The sequence below is a fragment of the Erpetoichthys calabaricus genome, chromosome 18 (genome assembly GCF_900747795.2).
Source record: "Erpetoichthys calabaricus chromosome 18, fErpCal1.3, whole genome shotgun sequence".
Lineage (NCBI taxonomy): Eukaryota > Metazoa > Chordata > Cladistia > Polypteriformes > Polypteridae > Erpetoichthys > Erpetoichthys calabaricus.
The window spans coordinates 37,859,845-37,876,983 of NC_041411.2; the positions used below are offsets into that span (position 1 = coordinate 37,859,845).

Below are 17,139 nucleotides of genomic sequence, written 5' to 3' on the forward strand. Positions count from 1 at the left end.
TTTTGGCCACAATAATCGGTCCAGCATGTGGTGGATACGGCAACATGCTATCAGAACACATGCCCAACCTCACCTCATATTTGGCAAACGCTTCCCTAACCCTTGGGGACACTTCAAAAGCCACTGCACCATTGTAATCCACTCAGAATGAATTCAGTGTCTCCATTATATTTCACCAAATTCAACGAAATTCCCCATCACTTTTGCGTTTTTTGCAGAACCGGAGGTGAAGTGAATTCAGACAGTTTCTCTCATTACTACGCCTATCAGTAAAGAGCAATACAGCAAGGAATTCCAAATTCGTCATACTAACTTCAGTAAAGAACAACACTTTTGTCAAAATCACATAAATATATAAATCCTTCCCACAAAGCCTCTCAGGTTTTATAATCAGTTGGACATGCTTTTTGGATTGTCCGTGTTTGTTTTCATTTAAATTTCTGCTTTTTTGGCTGGCAATTATTACTCCTGAGCCTTCTATGTTTACAAGCAGACTATGACAACACAACTGATGAAGCCACTTTTGTTCAGTTTTACATGTACGTGCTGGCGCATGAGTTACGGCAGCCTTTTTTGTATGGAAACAAGGCTGAAGCTATCATAAATTTTGATCAACCGTGATAATAGTAAACATCACCTTCACGATGTTTATTTACATAAAATATACATGAATGATAATCAAATTTACAGTACATGACATTTTCATGCAAACAACCCTGACTCTCTTGCTATGCTATAAGTGACCTCTGTCTCTTCCAAGTCTGACCTACTGAATAGTCTACAAAAAGGCAGAACTGTTCACTCATAAGAACATAAGAAATTTGACAAACAGGAGGAAACCTTTCAGTCCATCAGGCTTGATTGTTTGGCTAATAGCAAAGCTGTCCCAATATCTCATCATGAAGATACGTCTTAAAGGTGTTAATTAGGCTTAAAAATTAAGTCCGAAAAAAGGAATTTTGGGGTAATCATTGACTCTGACCTAAACTTTAAATCACACATTACCAAATTACTAGGACTGCTTTCTGAAGGAACTTAACAAAAGTTAGACCTCTAATAACTTTACCCTGAAAAATTAGTTCATGCTTTTGTTTTTAGTTGACTAGATTATTGTACTGCACTCCTAACAGGGCTACCTAAGAAAGTCATCAATTGTTTGCAATTAGTGCAGCATGCAGCAGCCAGAATCTTAACCAGAAAAAGAAAATCTAAGCACATCTCACCAGTTTCAGCTTCACGACATTGGTTGCCGGTGTCATTCAGAATTGACTTTAAAATAATATCTAATGGTTTATAAAGTCTTAAATGATCTCACTTCGTCTAATATTTTGGAATGCCTGTCCCCCTACATTCCAGTAATAACCTCAGATCCTCGAATGTTGGTCTGCTTATTATTCCTAGAGCCATGCTTAAAAGAGGTGGTGAGACGGCCTTTTTGTTATGCACATACAATCTAGAATACTTTAAGTATAGAAATTCACCACACTAACTTTGTGGAACATTTTAAAAAATAGCTAAAAACTCATTATTTTAGTATGGCTTTTCTGCAGGTACATTTTATTGTATTCCAAATAGAATACATGGACATAGAATTACGATATTCTGCAATCTGTACTAATAATATTCAGCTATTCTCTGTTGTTTTCTCTGGTTCTTCTGTGCCAATACCACCTGATTTAGGAACCATGCTGCCCCCTGAGATGATGGAATGAAGGAGGTTGTCTCAGCTTTTCACGAGACCAACTCAATCAAATCCCACCATGTTAGTCATGAAACTCTATGAGGTCTGATTTAGGGATAATTATGTTAGGTAGAATGCCCAGTGGGATTTTATGCCACAGCAGATTTTATTTTTTTTCTCCAGCCTAAGTGGAGTTTGTTTTTTTGTTTTTTTCTGTCCTCCTGGCCATCGGACCTTACCTTGTTGTGTCGTTATTTATCTCTCTATTATATAAAAAAATCCTGGGACGAGACAAGACTTTTTAGCCTGGGATAAGACGAGACTTTTTCAGAGAGATACTTTCACGTCCCGTGAAACAAGACTTTGTGCCAGTAGATTTAACCACACCCAGGGCCGGAAATAAAAGACAAAGAGTAGATGACAAAATTGAACAACATAAACAGGTTCCAAAACGTTGGTGCGATACACATGCAGAGCAGGTTAGAGATAATGAAAGTACGAAAATTTGAAAGTCTCAAAAAAAATGATAGTAAAGATCACATTAGCGCAAACAAACAGAAATGATTACTCGTTGAAATAATGGAACAGTGAAAAGAGATCGAATATATTGTTCAGATTTAAACTTTAAATCGGAGACTTGTAGATCGTCTAATTCATGTTGCCATCAGGGAAAAGTAGTGTTTCTTCCCAAAGAGGCCTATCCACGAGAATTTGGTGAAAGTGAAATCCACATATGCGAGCGGCAGAGACGGCAAAGCCCCATAGTTCTTTAATCTTATTGCTTATTTTTTATTGCTTTCTCTTCTTGCAACTTTCTTTTTGTCATCTTGTAAAGCACTTTAGGCTGACTACATGGCCGTATGAAAATGTGATATAAAAATAAATGTTGTTGTTGTTCTTCTACAACTCCATCTCCCAGTACTCTGTAAGTAAAGAAGTGCTTCCTGGCTCAAATCCTAAATAATAATAATAATAATAATACATTTTATTTATACAAGGCGCCTTTCTGAGAATTCAAGGACACCGAACAAACAATAAATAAATAAAAGACACATTATAAACAACTTAAAACATCAGAAAATATACAAAATAAAACCAAACAAAGCCACTGTAATCATAAAGAAAAAGCCATTTTAAACAGATGCGTTTTAAGTTTACATTTGAAGGAGGAAAATGATTTGGTATTTCTAAGCTCGGTAGGTAATGAATTCCACAGCTTGGGAGCAGAACGCCTGAAAGCTCTGCTCCCCATGGTGGTTAGACGGGCGAGAGGGATGGTCAGATGGATGGAGGAAGAGGATCTAAGGTTACGGGAGGGAATGGCAACATGAAGAAGGTTGGACAGATATGGAGGGGCAAGGTTATGAATGGCCTTAAATGTTGATAGCAGAATTTTAAAATCAATTCGAGACTTAATCGGGAGCCAATGAAGCTGCTGCAAGACCAGAGTAATATGGTGAATAGATGTGGTTCGAGTAATGATGTGTGCTGCAGAATTCTGGACTAGCTGAAGCTTTTGGAGAGATTTATTAGAGAGACCAAAGAGGAGTGAATTGCAATAGTCCAGACGAGAAGTAACAAGACTATGAACAAGAATGGCAGTGGTATGGAGAGTGAGGGAGGGGTGGATGCGATTAATGTTTCGTAGGTGGTAGTAAGCAGACCGGGTGATGTTATTAATGTGAGATTGGAAAGATAGAGTACTGTCGAGGATGACACCCAGACTCTTGACCTGAGGTGAAGGGGAAACAACAGAGTTATCAATAACAAGAGAAAGATTATTGGCTTTGGATAATGATGATTTTGAACCAATGAGGAGAACCTTCAGTTTTGTCACCGTTTGATTTAAGAAAATTCGAAGAAAACCAGGATTTAACTTCAGCAATGCAGTCAACAATCGAAGATGGTGGAAAGGAAGAGGTGGGTTTACTAGCAAGGTAGAGCTGGGTGTCATCAGCATAACAGTGAAAATTAATGTTATATTTACAAAAAATATTGCCATGGGGGAGAAGGTAAATAATAAAAAGAAGTAACAGCGGTGGGTTGGGATGTGAAGGTTTTATGCTGAATGAACGGAGTGCGGCCTGAAAGGTAGGATCTGAACCAATCAAGTGGAGTGTGGGTAATTCCAATCAAAAATAATCTATTAAGGAGAGTGGTATGACAAATAGTATCAAAGGCCGCACTCAGATCAAGGAGGATGAGAATAGTAATTAGACCGGAGTCAGCAGCCATAAGAAGGTCATTGGTAATTTTAACAAGTGCTGTTTCTGTACTGTGGAGGGGGCGAAAACCAGACTGGAACTTTTCATGTAAATTATTATGAAATAAGTGGGAGTGAAGTTGGATAGCTACTATTTTTTCAAGAATTTTAGAGATAAAGGGCAAATTAGAAATAGGGTGAAAATTATTGAAGTTAGTAGGACCAGCACCAGGTTTTTTCAGTATTGGGGTTATTGCAGCAGTTTTAAAAGATGAGGGAATAATACCAGTAGTGAGAGAAGAGTGAATTATGGCAGAAATGAGAGGGACCAAAGAGGGGAGGTAGGCTTTAACAAGAACTGTAGGGAGGGGGTCCAGCTGACAAGTGGATGACTTAGATTTGCAGATGAGATCTGATATTTCTGAGGAAGTGTGAAGCTGGAAAGAAGAAAAAGAGTGAAGAGGAGAGTGTAGATCAGAAGGAAGTACAGAGAGGATCTGGACCGAGGTGCTGATGTATCCTCTGCATTTTCTCATTAAAAAAGGACATAAGAGAATTACAGAAAGCAGTTGAGTAAAGGTGAGATGGTAAAGAGTCTGCAGGTTGTGTAACATTGTTAAGTAGTGAAAACAAAGACTTGGTGTTACCTGTATTACAAGTAATTAACTGAGTGTAAAAGTTAGATTTGGTTTGGGATATACAATCCTTGTAATAGAGTCCATGATTTTTATGCATCTCTCTGTGGACAAAAAGTCCAGATTTTTTATATAACCTTTCAAGTTGCCTGCCTTTAGCTTTCAGAAGCCGAAGTTCAGGCGTAAACCAGGGGGCAGAAAAAGAAACAGATCTGTTTTTTAACGGAGCAAGAGAATTAAGAATACCATTAAGACAAGTATTATAATATGAGACCAATTCTACAGGAGTGGATAAATTATAAAAGTCCATTTGGGAATCAATTCTAGAAGACAGAGAATTCAAGTTAATATTCTTAATATTACGAAAAGATATGAGACAGGGGAGCTTAGTAATAGAAAAAGTAAGTTTAGCATTGAAAGAAAGGAGAAAATGATCGGTTATAGTGAGTTCATCTGCTGTAAGATCAAAAGGAACAACACCAGAGCAGGAGATCAGGTCCACGATATGTCCTTTACTATGGGAAGGAACATCAGTGTGCTGCTGATATCCAAAACTCTCCAGGCAAGATAAAAAGTCCCTAGTGAGTGGGATATTGATATTGTCAAGGTGTATATTAAAATCCCCCAGCAGAATTATATTTGAAGTAATTGGAGATAAATGGGTAAGAAAGGTAGCAAGATCATTCAAAAAATCATTATTTGATTTAGGAGGGCGGTAGATAGTTACAATGATGGTAGGAATAGGCCCAGACAATTGACACACAGTTGATTCAAAAGAGCTAACAGCAGGAGCAGACAACGGCAGGACTTTCCACTTCTCGTAACCCCAGAGGCATGGGGTTGACAAGTGTAAACAAACCTATCTGTGTTACGTGGAGGTTGCCGAGAGTTGGACCAGAAAGAGTTAATTCCTTTTGAGGCGTCTATTCGGAATCTCCGGCAGGACCCACGATGGATGTATCTCCGACGAGGGAGAAATACGACATCCAGGTCGAAATGCAGCACGGACAGCAGAGGCACAGACTGGAGGAAACACAGTCGAAGAAGCTCAGCTGCTGAATACTGGAGGAGGCCCATCGTAGGTTGGATAGCGAGCGACAGAAGACACCAAACAAACATTAATCAGGTGAATATCCTACCAGTCCACAGTGTAGGCGAGGCAACAGACAGCTCAGGCGTTCAGAGAACAAACCTGGTAAGTTTTGAAACGAAACGGGGGTTAGGCTGAAGCTAATGTATACACAGCCATGCAGAGATATCACCAAAAATGGCAAAAATACCAACAAAATCACCAGTCAAAGCAAAATCAATAGCCTAGTTACCGGCGAGTAGCGGCGACCAGTCCTGCCAGCGTTCAACTGGAGGGCAGGAGGCAAACCTAGGCAGGACACATACGCACACACACACACTGTCACATTTGCCCTTCCACTTATTTAACATTGGTGTCCTTGAGGACATCACTCAAAAATGAACAAACTGATACATTTCATAAAGAAATCACAACACAATGTGGGCGCAAAGAAAAACAACATTTCACAAGTCACCCTTTAAATGGTGGATTAATATCAATAACCTAATTGTATCCCTGAATGCATCATTCTGTAAAAGTATTAACTCTTTAAAGGCGGATGTTGACTTTTGTCAAAATTCAGGGGTAGAGGATGATAATCCACTGTAAACTGTGATAAAACTCGCCGTTATGTTTTCGTTTGATTCTTTTTGCTAGAAGGAAGGTTAGCTTCATCATACTCTGACTTGTCAGACTCCAGTTTTGGTACAAGTGATCTGGATATGGAGTTTGGAAACGAACGTGAGGTACCAGCATCAGCAAATCAGTTCCCAGCTGATCGTGGTGTTGAACATGTTTGTTTAGCTGATGTGCCTACAGCACCATTTACCTGGAACGACCATCACTTACGATGACAAGAGGTACAAACCAGATTGTGTCACATTGCAACTATCACTGCCACCCTCCTGCCCAGGGACGACAGCCAGGCAGCCGGCCCACCATGCATTCCTGCTGGCCATTGAGCCACCCCCACACAACCGCTACTGTCAGAGATGCCGAGCATGGCACCAACAAAATATTGGCCTTGTAGTTTGGGTATCACAGAGACTGCTTATGTACAGGGCCCAGAGTTCTGTGCTACACCCCTGAGTAACAAGTTCACAGAAGCGTAAAGTCAGTTCCTATGGGTTCTTTGATAGGAATATTGGGTTTCAGGTTCATTTCAGTGATGAAGGGTAGTGTTAAATTTAGTTAATCTCTCTGATGCAACACTATTAGTTGACTCAAGGCCTAGATTGGTGCTATTTCTGAGGATTGGTGCCGCATCCATTTATATCAGTCCCTCAAAATGTGAATGACATGGTGTCCACCTTAGGTACAGTATAATCACATGATTTATCTTCTCAGATTTCCATCTGATAAAAATGGAATCTGTTTGAATCAATATTATTTAGACTTCCTCTCTCTGTCTAGTGCCTACTTCTGATGAGATTGTACATCACGCTGTTTTGGAGCCCTCCAGCACCCAGATACAAGAGGGTATTACGGTAAGTAAATGTGAATGAAATCAGGATGAAATTGAAGAAGAGCATCCGCATTTAAAACCTGAGCAAACTCTCTCTGACAGTGAAAACCAAAAGGCAACACTGTTGCGTAACAAAGGAACAAATAAATAAATTTCACACGGAAATGACAATGCAATAAGGACAGAAACACAATATTTCACAAGCCACACAGGAAATGCACAGCAAGACCGTGACACCACTGTGGAAATTTCCATATCAAATGCAGGAGCTTGTCTTATTACTGATATTCTACTGTATCTGCAAAGTTGTTAATGCTAAATCATGAAGTAAGAGAATTAGATGAAATATGTCTCTCATTTACTTTATCTATAGCATAGCAAGCTTCTCTTTGAAAAGATCAACACAATGGACCTTTGAGTATAGAGAAAATTGGAATAGCATGGTCCAGTATGATATAGTTATGATAGCCTAGTGGGTAGCACTGTTCCCTCATGGTTCCACAAGGCTACATTTAAATCACAATCAAGTTTGACTTTGGATACTTTAGTTTTCTTCTGCCATTTCAAAGGCAAGCATTTTGGCCCAGAGTGAGTGTGCTCTACAAATGACTGCCACGTTGTCCACAGTTGGCTTCTTTTTAGTGATCAGTGCTGCTGGGGTAGATAACGGCTTGTCCACTACCCTGGGTAAACTGTTGGGAAAATGGATAGATGGATGGACCTTTGGACAATATCTGTCTCGGTGTGGTGCATCATAGAACAGCATGGCATGTCTCTAGAGAAATTCTCCAATCAGCCCAGAGCAATAGGGTACAGAAATCAAAATTCATAATACCAACTTCAACAAACAGCAACATAGTAACATAATTTTATGTGCTTTTTAATTTATCCTTGCACATGTTCCTTGAAATTTCTGCTTTTTTGTCTTGTATTACTCTCAAGTCTTCTGTGTTTACAAGATGGCTTCAAGATTATGACAGCACAATTGTTCCATTTATGTAGGCCGCAGATTGGTGCACACAAGTTATATTGTGCTTTGCATGTACAGTACAGGTATGTGCTAATGTGTGAGTTGGAGCAGCCTTTTTTATGTAGGAGGATTCAGCCTTGATGTAATCTAAATGATGTTTATTTGCTTACCATAGGCATTAATAATTATATTAATTATCTTAGGCAAAACACCCAGACTATCTTCCTTTGCTGCTCCTCTTATAATATAAGTAACCTCCATTTGTTTTAAATGTGACCTGCTGAATAGCCTATAGATACACACCAAAATGACTATAAGAAATAAAAAAGAAAAAAAAAACAAAAACTTTTAACATGGCTAAAGATAAAAAAAAATGTCGCAGTTCCAGTGAGGCATTATAAAGACACTAGCTGTGTAAGCCCGTGCTGTAAAAAGCTCGGGATCCTAGAAATTATTAAAATTGTCAGAAAAAAAAACTGAAATGCACAGTCGGCGGTTTTGTTTTGAGGACGTGCTTGCCCCCTCTAAGCGAGTTTCTCTCTTGTTTGTCTTTCCTTGGCGGTTTCACTTTGACAATGGAGTCGCTTTCTTTCAGCTTCATGCTGTAGCCTCGTCCTTCTTTGTTCTTCCGACTAGTTAACTTGGGGCCGCCATGCCAGCTCTTTGAGCTTCATGCTGTAGCCTCGTACTTCTGGGCTGGACAGACAAACAGACACACTTCCATGTGTAGACATTTATATATTAGATATTGCTGTTGATATAAATTAGCTCCTGTAGTGTTTCTTAACCCACTTCTGCTGAGAAATCTGTTGATTGAAATTCCTCAACATTAGTATGTCACAGAGAGGATGTGCAGCATTCTTCATAATGCCCATCACTTCTCTCTTAATTCTCTTCTTCCCTACTATTTCCAGTGAGTTGATAATGTATCCTATAACTGGGCCTGCCTTTTCAATAACCTTAAGCAGATCCCACCACGTGGGATCGGTGCAGAGTTCTTTTCACTTCCCTCTTTACATGATGTCACCATCCAAACCCATGGCTTGTCATACCAGTGCTATTCTGATGATACACAGCTGTACCTGTCATTTCCTCCTGAGGACAACATGGTACCGACTAGAGTTTCTGCATGTCTTACTGATATTTCACTCTGGATGAAGTTCCACCATCTACTGCTTTGGCAAAGATGGAGATTCTTGTTTTACCTTTCGGCCAGTCTGTTCAACACTCCATCACTCTCTGGCATGACTCATAGTCACTAACACCTGCCAAGTCAGTACATAACCTTATGGTGGTGACTTTCAAGCAGCTATCTTCCACTGACCATATTTCAACTGTCTGTCATTCATGCAGATTCACTGTGCACAACATCCACAAAAGCAGAGCTTATCTGCCTGAACATGTAGCACAACTTCTGGTCCAGGTTTTGGTGTTGTCACATCTGGATTACTGCAACTCAGTACTAGCAGGTGGACCTGAGTATGCTATCAAGCAGATGTTCCAATATGCAGCTGCCTATCTTGTATTCAGCCAGCCGAGATGGGCTTATGTCACTCCTCTCTTCAGTTTGCTATATTGGCTCCCTTGTAGCTGCCCATATTAAGTTCAAATCCTTGATGCTTGCCTACAGAGTAGCCAACGGATCAGCACATGTTTATATGAAGACACTGGTTAGGTGCTATGGTTCTTCTCATCTCTTCAGGTCTGCCAGTGAACAGCATCTGGTATGAAATCTCAATCCAGACACTTTTAATATGTAGCTCCTAGATGTTGGAAGGAGCTACCAACCTCCATCTAAACTGCTGACTCCAGCGATGTGTTTAAGAAGTGATTGAATACCCTACTGTTCTGTGAAAATCTGTCACATTGGTAATGAATGTCTTTTGCTCTGTGGATATTTGACGTACTGTTAATTGATATTTTTTTAGTTATGCTAGCTTTATAGTTCTTCAGTGGTGATGATCAACTTTTGTAAACCATCTCTAGACTGATGTTACTCAATTCATTTGACCTACTTTGCAAATTGCTTTGGATAAAGCTAAGCAAATCAACGTAAATGTAAATAGCTTTTTGATTTAGTGAGCTGTTCTTAAAGTGATGTTACTAGCCCAGCACACCGCGGAATAGAAAACTGCATTGGCCATCACAGAGTTGTAGAAGATGTAAAGGATGTCACTATCTGCATTAAAGGAATGCAGTCTCCTAAGGAAAATGTCTTTGCCCTTTCTTATATGGCTCCTCAGTATTTTGAGACAAGTCCAGTCTGAAGCATAAATAAATGAAATAGCATGAATAAGTAAATAATGAATAAACTTAATAAGGAAGTCACTAACATGAATAAACTAATAAACCTCAAGAGGAAATGACATTGCAATGTGGGCACAAACAAAAACACATTTCTCAAGTTACCCTAGAAATGAACTAATGATCTCAAAGGATTCACTTACTCCCAGAATTCAGTGACAGGTGAGGTAAAGTTGGTGATGTTCACTGAAAGCCACAGTGTCTTGTTCTGCCAAAATGTGTCCTCCACGCAGCTGGGCGTATTCCATTCCTGATCACACTTGGCCCATGGCAGCTCTGAGCGGAAACTCTGAAACAGGTAGTACAGACCCCATGCCAAGATGACGATGTAATACACGTTAAGCAAGGAGACAATCACAATGGAAGCGTAACCAATACCTAAAAACAAGAGAACAAGACAAAAAAAAAAGTATGTCAGGTATTGGCTAGTTACTCGTTTTCATAGAGATGTAGTTAGTTTATCAATTCATTCATCATCATAAGGAAGCACTATTGGTATTAAATCATAAAGTAGTCTTGATACTTTCTCAATAGACAATGCCATACATTTCAAAAGATACCGTTCATATCTGATACCTTGAAATTGTTATATTACCGCTCTTATTGTTCATGTGAGCTAAGATGGCGTTTACTGAGAAAAAATTTCATATATATTTCTCTTCTGGTTCGTCCTGCTTCCACTTCAAAACTGGCCCCGCCCACACGCAGCCGACACGACATTTCTCGATTCCTATTTGTCATATTCCACATCATGCACTATACTGGCTTGCTGAGCGTAATATATCCAACAAGTACTCAAGGTGCTGACACAATGATAAAGTAGCTTTACCACCCTTGCGGGAGCCACCTGTGTCTTTACAACAGCTTCTTACACAGCAAACATCAGAAGCTAAAAATTATCATGAACACATTCGAGAATACAACCCTTCTCTAGCATTTGCTTCCATGGGTGCACAGATAACTCAACCTCCTGGCCACGGACCATACTGTTTTAAAATACACAGGCAAATTTATCACCAAATCTCTCCACTATATGCTAACACTTCTACCTCTCCAGGATATGGACAGTTGTATGTTTTTGACACAGCGCAAGCTACTGAAGTACGCTTACAAAATAAAGCAAACTCTGCATGCAGCGAAAATGTACTACTCCAGCTAGATTCCATGCTCAGAACCATCAACCCCTTCACTAAATCATACAAACACATGCATGAAATCAGTCAGTCCAGTCCAACAGCATTTGTACGAATGGTTTTCAAGGAAAACCCTAGGTAGGATTTACGACGATACAATGCCCCGACATGTCACACCGATGTTGCAGTGATTTTCATCGGAGAAGATGGCAAAACGCCTGCCGAAAGGGACATTTGCATCTATCCCATAGGCAACTCCTGTAAACAGATTTCCACACTCAATATGAATTGCGATCCAATGGTTTACCCATTTTTATTCCCTTACGGAGACATTGGCTGGTGCAAAGATTTACAACATGTTCCCAATAAAAGAACCGCCAAGTGAATAAGGCTTACTCAATGCCAAAATACATTTAGTATTTTGCACTCCAGCGGCAAACTATTCCAACAGTACGTCGTAGATGCGTATGTTAAAACAGAGGGCGCGCGTCTCAACCATCTCAGATTACATCAACAAGATCTGTGCGTGGAACTATCAGACGCACTGCAAGCAAACGCTGAAAATAACAACATATGTGTAGGTAAAATGATCACATTACCGTCCACATTTCCAGGAAGTCCAAGATATATGCAACAAAACTATCAGGATGCCATGGCCATAGTACGTAAATTCGGAAAGCCTGATTTATTTGTCACTTTCACATGTAATCCTGCTTGGCTGGAAATTCTACATGCACACTGCATCTTTCAAGAAATATTTATTTCTTCTTGATTTCTGAATTCCTTTCTCACCATTTTCCGTTCCTATTCTTACACCGCCGTATTCTACGGCGGGCGTCGGCTAGTATATATATATAACAACAAGGTGGCTTTACCCCCTGCCCGCTTCACTTACCAACCCCATCCTCCCCCGCCAGCACTATGCTCCATTGTGAAGAGGGGGGCTTAACGCACCCCAAGGAGATGGGGTCGCTCCTCCAAAACCACTCTTAAATGGTGATACAATGGGAAACAAATAGTTTTTTTTTTTACCTCCTCTTTGCTTGATCAGCTGCTGCTGCTGCCAGGCTGCGTGATCTGCATTTTGTGCAGCGCTTCGAACTTTTAAAAGCCTGTACAGCAGCTGTCCTTTTGCCTCACTGCCTTGTCTCTCTTCTTCTCCAGACATCCTCAAACACTATGCGATCTCATTTCGCTGTTCTGTTATTTCACCAAGTAATATTTTCGGTTTGTTTTCGCGAATTTGATCTTTACTATCATTTTTTTGAGATTTTCGAATTTTCCTACTTCCATTTTCTCTAACCTGCTCTGCATGTGTATCACGCCAACATTTTTGAATTCTTTACGACGTTCTACTTTGTCTTTTTCCGGCCACTGGCATGGTTAAATCTCTTGGCACAAAATCTAGTCTCCTTACTTTCCTTATTTTCAGAATTTGGACAGATTATTTTTGTTCTTTTTTGCTTTCTTTTTGGCATTCTTTTCTCTCCAATGCTTTGGGGTCTCTTTTCGACACTCTGCTCTTTCTTCTTCGCTTAGTTGTTGATGTGTCATCTAGAACGTATAAACTCTTTAAGAGCTGCAAGCACAGAAATTGTGTCTGCTGAAAGCATTCCAACAACTGACAAGTTAGATGACCGTGGCCTTATTTGAAAATGGTTGTAAGTAGGGCGTGACTTGCAAAAGTCACTGTCTCATGGGACTTGCTTCTAAAGGTTGTAAGTATGACGTGACTTGACCATCTCGCGGGACATGAAAGTGTCTCTCTTCAAAAGATCACGTCTCGTCACAGGAAAAAAAAGTCTTGTCTCGTCCCAAGATTTTTTTTATAAGGAAGAGATAAATATAAGACTGAGTGGAATGTACCCAGCACTCCATCCAGGTTTGATTGCTGTCTCTACCTTATGCAGCCAGGAATAAGCCTCACTGCCCTCAACTGGATAATGCAGGTTTGGCAAAGCACAGATGTATGGATATGCCATAAAGCTCCATATATATTCAAAATTATGAAAATAATTAATATAGTGGTTTCCGGCTGTTACTTTGCAATGAGTTCTGCAACAAGAACATTGCACTATGGTTAAGGATAAATTTTACACAAACATTAAAAAGAGTTTCTTCACTAAGAGAATCATAGATACATAGAATAAGTTGCCAAGTAGTGTGATAGTAATTCTTTGGGGTCCTTTATTAACTCAGCTTGAAGCCATTTTGGAGAAATCAGTTGAAAAGAACTGGCGAGTTCAGTGAAACAGTGAAAGATAAAACAGGAGATATTAAAAACCAGCAGTTTAATCGTTTAGTCTCTTTCTGATTGGTTCAAATGATACAACTCTCACAACATCTTCAGGTCAAATATGGCCCATTTTTCATTTTTGAAATTAGTAAAAGAATCCTAAATTTTATGTGTCCAGAATTAAACCTTGTGCCTTATTCTACATTTCCCCCAAATTAATGAAAAGTGAAGAAAGTCCCACCATTTGTGAAGCTTCTAAAACCGTATTATTCTGTTTTAACATTGATTTTAATGGATTTCCTGCTGCATTTAGGGCAATTTGTTTTTAGTGGTAGTAAACATTCTAAACATCCTCTTGTTAGCTCAGAAATGTGAAGGCTTTTGGCAAAGTGCCCTCATAAAGAACTAAACATGTTCCAAATGTTATTGTCATGAACTAGGAGTCCCAATGCACGTATTCCTAAAAACACTTCCAAAAATGCCCACCAGATGGGGATATCACCACCAATCCCCTGCTAGTAATAGGGCAAACACAGAGTCTTTATAAATAAAAAGATTTATTCTGCACAAAACTGCTTGCAACAAGAATTGAAGTTCTATAGGAACACAAAAGACAAAAAAGGAATTGCCAGTAATAACAAAGGCAATCCAAACCAAACAAGTCCCAATACAAATATGCAAAGAATTGTCAAAACACTGAGCAGAGCATCAAAAATCTAGAAATACAGCAAATCACATAAACACAAGTAAAATCACCATTCCCAAGTACATTCAAAATGAACCACCAGGAACTGTGAGAGAACAGAGGACAGTTCCTGGCTGTGATTTCCAGATGGACCCATTTCTTGGGGGACCACCCAAAAAAACAAATGGGACATAACACAGGCAGCTTACATACAAAAACAAAATCAAAGAATAGCGCTCATAATCAACAAAAGTAACATTAACATAACATAAATCAAAGAATCATGAACCCCTGAAACATGGCAGTCATAGTTTTGTATAGCTGCTGTACATTTTGAACACTTCCATGACCTTGGAGTCATTTAGTGAATTCCACCACTGTATTTAAGGTGCCTTGTTTGGTCACTACCCATGAACACATCCTAAATGTTCTAAAAAGTAGGGTCACTGCTACAATTACAGTATATACTCGCATATAAGTCGGGTCTTGAAACCTAAAAAATCGATCATAAGATCAGACCCATTCAAAAATACGACACATAATTTATTTTTTAACATCTTCTTGCCTCCTCCAATCTTGCACCAGTTTCTCAGACACATTGAATTTTGTTGCAGCAGTGCAGTTACCAATTTCTTTTGCCACTTCAACGACTTTTAATTTAAAACCAGCTTCATATTTTCTTCTGATCGAACGCTCCATCATAGATAATGGATGCTCTTACGATAACAGCATATGAGAGTGTGAGATACAAAAAGCACAAAACAGTGCAAACGTCGCTTCGGAATACATAGGAAAAAAAAGGGCAGTGTGCTCCGTGGTTACTCTCTCAGGGGGCGTTAGCATGTCATACATAATCTCTTGGACCAATAGCGTGAGTTTTCCGCATTTGACTTATATGACCGACATTATAAAATACCGGAAATTATACAGTAACATCAAGCCCCGACTTATCTGCGGGAGAACTTAAACGCGAGTATATACGGTAATATAAAACAGGTGTGTGGTAAATGTAATGTCCAGGGCACCTAAAAGGAGGCCGAGTCAGAATGTATGGCGGTCATGGTAATTTATAATAGTTTGAGAGTTTGAAAATGGATTGATGAAGAACAATGGGTTCTTTAATTTGTCATCTGCTTTGTGTCACTGGGGCAGAGTGGTGGCCCTGAGGCTACAGATCTGCACTGGCAGTTGGAAGGTTGCCAGTATGAATCCTGTAAATGCCAAAAGTGATACCACTTTATTCGGCCCTTGAGCGAGGCCCTTAACCTGTAATTGCTCCGACCTGGGAATGACGTTAACCTGTATCCAGCCCTGCAAGCAAGTCCTCCAACTTGTAGAGAAAACTTGGAGGTTGGTGGCAGGATGGACACTCCAGCCACTGCAAAAAATAAACCTCACACTGTTCCTCTCCATTTGAACGAGTGTGGTCCTGAGGTGTTGCATGGCTGCGCTCGAGTCCTGATTTGGGATCCTGAGGTGATTTGTTGTGTGGTGGGTGCGGTAACGTATGCTAGCAACCTCCTCCTCCTCCTTTGAGTCACCTGTTCTAGCCATGAATCTTTCCGAATAAGTCTTTACCTGGACACTGTGACCTGTACTCATTCTATTTTTAAAATTACAGAAACTCCATGTATTTGCTGATTTGTGAACAGCAGTCTTTAAATCGTGCCACGTGGTCCCAGCTGGACTAAAGCTCAAACTTTGACTATTTTTTTCCCTAAACATTTGACTTTTCCTTTCTAAGACACTTCACCTTTCTGGATTCCTGTATAGATGGACTGACCAATCATCACCATGTTACCCTCAACAGGATTATAATGTTTCATTAACCCCAAACCCACTGTTGGCAAAGATAATAAAGTGCCTGGTAAGGAAGAACACCAGTGTCATAGCTAATCTACGGGCCTCTGCCTTATTAAGTGAATTCAAAGCCTTCCCATTTTTATGACTACAACTATTAAAATTAAGAAACCTGCTATGTGCCAGCGGGAGGGAGCAAAGCCAAAAACATTCAGTACGGCGCCAACAATTTTTGCACCTGTTGACACTGACTACTTTGTGGTTCTTCTGTAATGCCATCTCAGAGCCAGTGCCTCAGCTGTTTACAGGTTTACAGGGTGTAGGAGGGGGCAGCACTAAACAAATTTAGCCTGGCAATACATTCCAAGGTCCCGATAGCCTGACTGCAAACAAAGCACTCTTTATTTCCATAACCACTGCAGGCCATATTGTTATTGCTGCTTCCCAAGGCAAGCAGATTCAAAGATGGAATTTGCTTATCACTTACAGTTGAAGTCAGACATTTACATACACTTAGGGTGAATTCTTTAAAACTAACTTTATAACCCTTACACAGATTTTATACTAACAAGCTATACATTTGGCATAGCGTTAAAGACATCTACAGTGCTTTGTGCAGGGCAAAAGTAATTTTTTCTAACCATGTTCACAGTTTGTATTCACTTTGTTAATATAATTGTATGTAAACTTCTAACTTCAACTGTAAGACTAGCACTAGAGAAAACCAGACATAACCATATGACTACACAGCATCTTTGTTTTTTGCAGATGGTGGTTAGGTGTCAACCTAACTAGGGTCACACATTGTATCATATGATGTTTAAAAGTATAAATGACCTCTCCACTAGGTCAAACTGACTCATTCAGCCAGCTCAAAATAAATAAAGCCCACCTAGGACTGAACTTTTGCATCAAGCAAGCATATGCATGTAAATGTTTGTTCACAGTCGTTGATTTA

General features: G+C 39.7%; 1 protein-coding gene across 2 annotated transcripts in view; it reads right to left on the reverse strand.

Moving 5' to 3' along the window:
• Positions 1-17,139, reverse strand: part of slc6a6b (solute carrier family 6 member 6b) — a 131,470-nt gene that overhangs the window by 58,436 nt on the left and 55,895 nt on the right. For both annotated transcript variants that reach the window (XR_007933912.1, XM_028825114.2), the window contains exon 4: positions 10,471-10,705. Coding sequence is in view for 1 of the 2 variants with exons in the window: in XM_028825114.2 (XP_028680947.2) it covers positions 10,471-10,705 (235 nt within the window). In the remaining variant the exon portion in view is untranslated. The remainder of the gene's footprint in view (positions 1-10,470; positions 10,706-17,139) is intronic.